General features: G+C 34.0%; 1 protein-coding gene across 1 annotated transcript; it reads left to right on the top strand.

The window, feature by feature from the left end:
- Positions 1 to 1,554, top strand: LOC132602075 (uncharacterized). Its single transcript, XM_060315096.1, has 2 exons — positions 1 to 154; positions 1,165 to 1,554. Exons 1-2 carry the CDS (start codon positions 49 to 51, stop codon positions 1,437 to 1,439), a joined length of 381 nt encoding a protein of 126 aa, XP_060171079.1. The 5' UTR covers positions 1 to 48; the 3' UTR covers positions 1,440 to 1,554.
- The last annotated feature ends 5,853 nt before the right edge of the window (positions 1,555 to 7,407 follow it).

The raw sequence follows: 7,407 nt of genomic DNA, 5'->3' as shown, positions 1-7,407 counted from the left end.
CTCAAAGTCATTTTTATATGAAAACATATATATTTAAAATGAAGAATTATGTGGATCATAAATAAAATATTTCCAGTTCCTATTTTCCTCAAGACTCATATGGCTATCCTAGCCCCCAGTTTTTGTGCTTTTCTTGCTCTCATTCTTCTAACAGGTTTGTTATACTTATTTCTCTTTTAATTTTTTCCTTTTTAGGATGTGTTTGGTATGAATCCGATTTTTTTTTAATATTTGGTTGGTGAAAATATTCTGGAAAAAAATCTTTTTAGGAAACTAAATTCCTTGAAATCAGGAAAATGACTCCGCTAGAGGGAGTAGGAAAAACAAGTTCCGTAAATGACATTCCACCATAATTGTCTCCTCCCAACCCCATCACCATCCCCAGCCCAAATCCTCCTTACCCTGCCCCCCAGCCCTACGTCCTGTCGGCACACTCATATGGTGTTTGCCTAGATTATACATAAATATCAGGAAAATATTTTCTACTTGCTTACCAAATATCAAAAAATAAGTATGAAAATTATTTACTTTTCAGAAAATAATTTATTTTATTTTTGTAAAAAATATTCATACCACAATTGTTTAGGGGTGCATCACGCCCTCTTTCTCATGCGGGCTTGATTTTTTTTTCCCCAATCCAAACCCATAGAAATATTATTTTTGTTGATGATCGTTGAGAATAAGTCTTTTAATCAGAATTTCGTACACTACCATCTCTAATCATACCATATTAAATTGTGTGAATCTTGTCTAAAAATTTCATGCTCACTTTTATTTTTTGTTTTCTTTACCTTTCTCCCTTGGTTAGGTGGCATGGAAGATTCACTTGTTTAGGAGTGAAAGCCCTCTTTCACATTCGAGCTTAATCTTTTTTTTTCTTTAGCCAAACACATAAAAATATTATTTTCGTTAATAATTGTTGATAATCAGACTTTTGAATCATTTTTCCGTCCTAAAAATATTGTTTTAGTTTGACTTGACACGGAGTTTAAAAAACAAGGAAGACTTTTGAAATGTGTGGTCCAAAATAAGCCTTAGATATTTGTGTAGCAGTAAATCAATATTTTTGGGACGGAGGGAGTATTAAATTGTGTAAACTGTCTCGTCTAAAAAATTTCATTCCGTCTTTTTAATTGTTTTTGTAAAATTTTCTCCCTTGCTTAGGTGGCCTAGCAGATACCAACTTGGGTCCCACACAGATGGTCAACATGGATGCAGGTGGACTAGATTTAGCAAATAATTTGATCAACACAGATTATGATTATCAATGTCAAGCTAATTTAGGGCCATGCAATTATGAGTATTGCAATATGGATTGTTGTATTAAGCAGTGTCGTAGCTACTATAATGGACTTCACCCACGTCCATATTGTGAGGATTGGGGACCTGAGTATAAGTATAAGTTATGTATTTGTTGGCATGATTGTTATAAAAAGTAACAGAGATCTCATTTATAAAATACTTTGGATATAAATATATATCCAAGGAATTAAGGATAAGGGATTTTGTAAGTTTGATATCTTTCATCTAATAATGTACTGTGGACTTTTTGTATGTGCAATTAAATGTTAGAAAATAACAGAATAGATTTCAGGTGCGAATAACGAGTTTACCTAGAGAGATATTATATGTATATTATTTTCAGAGAACATTATTAGCGGAATCAGAAATTCTAATAATGAGTTTCAAAGTTCAAGAATACTACACTCTGGATTCAAAAAACTGTTGTGGTGCTAAATAAAGTAATTTTTGAATCATTTTTGTCATAACACTAGGCTTCCTTCTGCAAAAGATTATTTTTCTGCTATTTCAATATAATTATTTGACAAAGGAGAATCCTCTTCGGACAACGTAGCTTCGGCCCCCGAGAAAATAATAATAAGACTCTTCGAGATACAATACATTAAGCAGCATTGTGTAAAATTATAAATATTTCTTCGAGGAAAACCTGAATTCATAGAATTGAAGGAAGGCTATTTAGTAGCCGTTTGGCCATAAAAATTATTCATTTTTTTCTGGAATTTTTTTTCACTTTTTTTACTTTTAGGCTTTTGGTCATAAATATTCGGAATACAACTCCGGAGTTGTATTCCGGAATACCAAAAACAAGAAAAACTTGTTTTTAAAAAAAAAATCACTTTTTTACACTACATTTCACCAAAAATTACAATTTTAAAAACTATGGCCAAACACAACTCCAATTCCAACTCCAACTTCAAAAATTCCCAAAAAAGTAAATTTATTTTTGATATTTATGGCCAAACGGCACCTAATAGAATAATCATCTTAGATGAGCCCTGATCTCTAGCCAAAGGTACAATATCTTAATTCATCTTGATATCCAAGTTAATGCCGCATGTCAAAACGCACGGTGTCAAGTCAAATAAAGTAGCCAAAGGCTTCATGCCAAGTCAAATTAATTTGTCAATACAAGCGCACCGAGTGTATATGGATAATCCAGAAGCTTATCACAAGATAAATGAGTTTGGTTTGTAACTCAAATGGACCAATCAAATTTAAATAAATTAGTATGACTTTATCATAACTCTATTATTGCATCACTATAAATAGGGAGCTCCTACTAGGCCAAAGGACGAGAAAACACATCAAATCAAGCTAAAGGAAAGTTAGAAGCTATGCGAAAAGCACTCAAAAGTCATGTTTGAGTCAAGATTCGACGGGTGCGAGTTCAAGTCATTTGTTTGTGCGAGCTGAATTTCAAATCTTGTCCATGGCACACGTTATTGAAGAGTTTGTGACGTACGACAAATTCAAAATCAAGCTCTTGAATCAAATTTAAATTCTATCAAGTTTCAGGTCAAGTTGCAAGCCCTTGAACCGACATTCATAAATAGAAGAAGTATAGGACATTATTTGTAGATCTAGTAATGCATCTGTAACACCCCGTATCTTGGAACTAAGTTTAGACTCATATCATTAGAGTTTTACTAGAAAAACTGAAGGTTTGAACGTTTTGCGAAAATGGTTGATAGGCCTACTTTGGGCAGCCATAAATCCTTGATTAGTTGGGAATTTGGGAAAGTACCCTTAATGAAAGTTGTAGTATGTAGAAATACCTTTCTAACGATATAAGGACCAAGCCAATTAGAGATCGGAGCAAGGAAATATGATCGTCTCAATATGGCTAATAGTAAGGCACTTAAAATTCTATAGAATCGGCTAAGTTTTCGATACGTCTGTCTTCCAGTCAAATTTCGTGAAAATACATTGGGAATTTGAGGAAACCTAAAACATGAAAGTTGTATCCCTTTGAAATAGCTTTCCAACGGTATATTGTGGAGCCCAAACAGAGCTCTGTACAAGAAGTTATGACCATTTTACCGAACACTGCGTAGAACCAACACACGCCGCTTTTCTGGGCGCGTGGGGGCGCTTGCGATGGCCCCGCATCGGGGGCCGATCGCGCAAATCTGAGTATCGACCTACAAAATGTCGCGTGATGGCCCCGCATCGCGGACCCATCTCGTAACAGGTCGGGTTCGGGTCAAAAAGTCGGGATTTCGCGTTTTAAGTTATATTTAAGCTTGGGGTAAGTTATATTTAAGCTTGGGGTTTATTTCCCTAACACTCCTAGTCACGAAAAATTACCCTAAAGTCAGGAAGAACAAGTCCCAAGCCTCAAGAACCCTACAAGGTAAGTTTTATCATGATTCTAGGTTGAATTCAAGTCCCTAATCTCTTTCTAACTTAAGTAAACCCTTCTAATCATTCCAAGTCAATTCTAATATATATATATATATATATATATCTTGTAATCTAAGCAAGAAATCATTGTTCATAAACTAGGGATTTCAAGAAAACCCATCTCAAGGTTCAAGAATTCAAGATTTTGGAAATCTTCTTCAAAGCTCCAGTCTTTAATTCAAGTTTTGGAGCGACTAAGGTATGTAGAGTTACTAAGTACGTGTGGGAACATCATTGTTCTTCCCCACGCCTCCTAATCCATAAAGTATGAAACTTTACAAAACTAGGGTTTCTATTCTATACTATGCTCATGATAACCCTAGGTCTATGTCCATGATTATATTATGTATGAATTGTTATAGTTCCATCATTGAGTTCTTAATATTTCTTTATGATTATTAAGAATCTATCTGTAATCTATGAAAAACCCATATATCTCATTCCATGGGTTCATGCATACTAGTTTATGATATATTATGCTATTTTCAAGAAAATACTATACATGTTTTACAAGTTCATGCAAGCAAGCTATAATTCATGATATCTATGTACAAGCAAGTTATATTCATGAAAAACATGGGCAGCAAGTGCCACTTATTTTACATGTTCAAGTTTTTTGGAGTTGCTTTAATTACCGAGGAAGGCTTCAGATAGCCTGAAACTACGTAGCCACGGTAGGATGAGGATCGATCTACCCATGTTCCGGACGATCTCTCATAATGACTGGATCCTTTCATATTTTATTAAATCTCATATTCCCTGGCAAGGACTGAGTGTTCTGCTGGCGGGACGCAAGCACCAGACCATGGATCGATTATAAGTTATTGCTCTCCCTACTTATGATATTTTTATCATGTTTTATATATATATATATATGTATGTATTCATGTTCATGACCAAGTTTCAGTTCTTATCATGTTATTCCATGTCCCATGTTATTTCTTTCAGTTGCTTTACATACCAGTACATTCAATGTGCTGACGTCCCCTTTCTCTTGCTCGGGGGCCTGGATTTCACGATGCAGGTACTGATATACAGGACGACACATCTGCTCAGTAGGACAGCATTCGTATCAGCTTATTGGTGAGCCCCATCTCATTCGGGGTTTAGTCAACTTTTGTTTTATGATTAGTTATGCATCTAAGGTATGCTGGAGGCCTTGTCCCAGTAAGTATGTTTTCCAGTCAGACTCATGATAGAGGTTTCATAGACTAGACAAGTCAGTTATGTTATGTCAGACATTCGGAGTAGTATAGCCATTTTGGCTCATTCATGTTATTTCCGCACTCATGTTTAAACAAGTATTTTTATTAAGTATTATGACTTACTACGTTTTATAAAGGCTCATCATGCATGCACGTTATATTCCGCTCATGTTATGTCTCATGATGATTCAGCAAGCTATGTGGTTCGCTCGGTCACATGCAGTAAGGCACCGAGTGCTGTGTTTCGCCCAGGCCATGGTTCGGGGCGTACAGCATCCCAAAAATTGTAATTCATATCATCTCTTCATATTAATATCGTAATTTGCAACTTTTTTCTTGTCTTAAATACTTTAAACATGAAATTTTTGTGCACATCAGGTAAAATAATAATAATAATATTAATAATAATAATAATAAATTGAATTTCTTAATATATTAGATTTTCAGACAATCCCATGTCATATATATTAATACAAACTGTTTAATTTCACATCAAAGAGTTCCCAATTTTCATTTTTTTTAAAAAAAAAAAAAAACTAAAACCACCTTAGTGATTGGTGGGATTATTAAAAGCAAAAAGAGTCTTACAGTTAGGAAAATACAGCAACACCAAGCAGAACTAAAAGCAGAAAACTAAAACATGCAGTTTAAGCTAAAAAAAAAACCTCATTTTTTTTGCACGGATTGGCCTTCAAAGGCGTTGGTCTTTAATTTTTGCCCCTCAAATTGCTGGTCTTTAATTTTTTTCTCTTCGCTTTAAAAAGTAGCCTAAAATACCCCGAGGTTCTGGGTTCGAACCCCCGGTCAATTAAAAAAAAATTGTAAGGCAAGGCTTCGCGAAAATTCTGCCTGATAAGGCTTTTAAGACAGAATTTTTATTAAGGCAAAAGTTTATCTTGCGAAATTTTGTAAGACAACTTTTTTTTTTCACTCTGCTGGAATAAGGCCTGACTTTTGCCCAAATAAACCTAATTTTACTACGAAATTCTGCCTTGTGATTTTTTTTCTTTGATTGAACTGTGATTCGAACCCAGATCCTCGGGATGTTTTAGGTGAAGGGCAAAAATTAAAGACTAACAATTTGAGGGGCAAAAAAATAAAGACCACCCCCGAATAGGACAATCGTGCAGATTGCCCAAAAATCCCAATGTCTTGAATTGCTTCCATCTTTCACACCTCCAAGCTCTCACCAGAACAGGTGGTATGGAACAAAGGCAGTTGAATTTCCTTCAGGCTTCCAGGATTGCAGCATCAGCTCAGTTTAATTTTTAGCTCCAGTTTCCGATTTTCATTTCATTTTACTGCAAACAGCAAATAAGTAAGCTTGCAATACTGCATTAATTTCATTAAAATTACAACTATTTCCATGTACATTAAGCAAAAATAATTTCAAATGATGAAATATATTTTTAAAATTTACAGCATTATATGTTGTACTCATTGTCTATTTTCACATGATGATTGACAGAAATGAGATGGCCATGAAACTTTACTGTGTTTAACATGTGATCTTTTTTTGTTAATTGAACTAAGTAGGCGTTTGGCCATCAATTTTGAAATCATGGTTTCAAACCAGCGTTTGGCTATCAATTTTTAGTCGTGGTTTGAAACCTGGTTTGAAATGATGGTTTGAACCCAAATCATCCAAAAAAAATGGTTTGAGTTTGAAACCATGGTTTCAACTTTTTTAAATACAAAATTTAATCCATAAGTTAATATTTTGTAAAAAAAAAACCATAAGTTAGTAAATACTTTTAACAATTACCCCCATCAATCATTTACCAATCTCATTAACTTCCACCAACTTTTATTTATGTCTATCAATCTTTAATTTATGTAAGAAGATTATATTAAATAGTAGTTAAATTACTATTCATGTTAAATTTTCGATTTTATTAAAGTAAAGTTTGATTAATTGATGTTGCATTTTTTAGAAAAGCCTTCTAGTAGTGTACTAATTTTGTTATAAACTATGATTTGCTCATTTGGTAAGATTATATAAGAATTGAGAATGTTTCGATAGTTTTCACAATTTGTGGGGTTTTTATGTCTATAAGAGAAAATACAACTTAAAATATTCAAATTGTATGTCCAGACATGGTTTGAAACCAGGTTTCAAACGGGGCCTAACTAAAGGTCACAAAAATCGCATTTCAGAGACAAGAATTCTCATGACTTGATTTTCCTCCACCCACCCCACAAACAGAGGTGGATGGAGTACATATTGGGAAACTAACACTGTATGTCAATTAGGATAAAATAATTACCCATTTTAGTCCATAATTTTTTTATTACCCGAGCTAGCCCCCTATCAAACTGCTAGATGCTCCTATTTTCCCGTTCTCCTTCCAATTTTGCATGTTTATATGATATGAATTTTCTACCTATTTGTTCCTTGTATGTGGTTAATTGTAACTAACACAGGTAATGTATTTTTTTTGACGTTGCTTCTTTATTTTTTCAGTTTCCTCTTTTTTTGTTTACACTTTTATATGGT

Source organism: Lycium barbarum, chromosome 7, assembly GCF_019175385.1.
Source record: "Lycium barbarum isolate Lr01 chromosome 7, ASM1917538v2, whole genome shotgun sequence".
NCBI lineage: Eukaryota > Viridiplantae > Streptophyta > Magnoliopsida > Solanales > Solanaceae > Lycium > Lycium barbarum.
The sequence above is the reverse complement of the archived record's forward strand: the minus strand, read 5'-3'. Positions and strand labels throughout refer to the sequence as shown.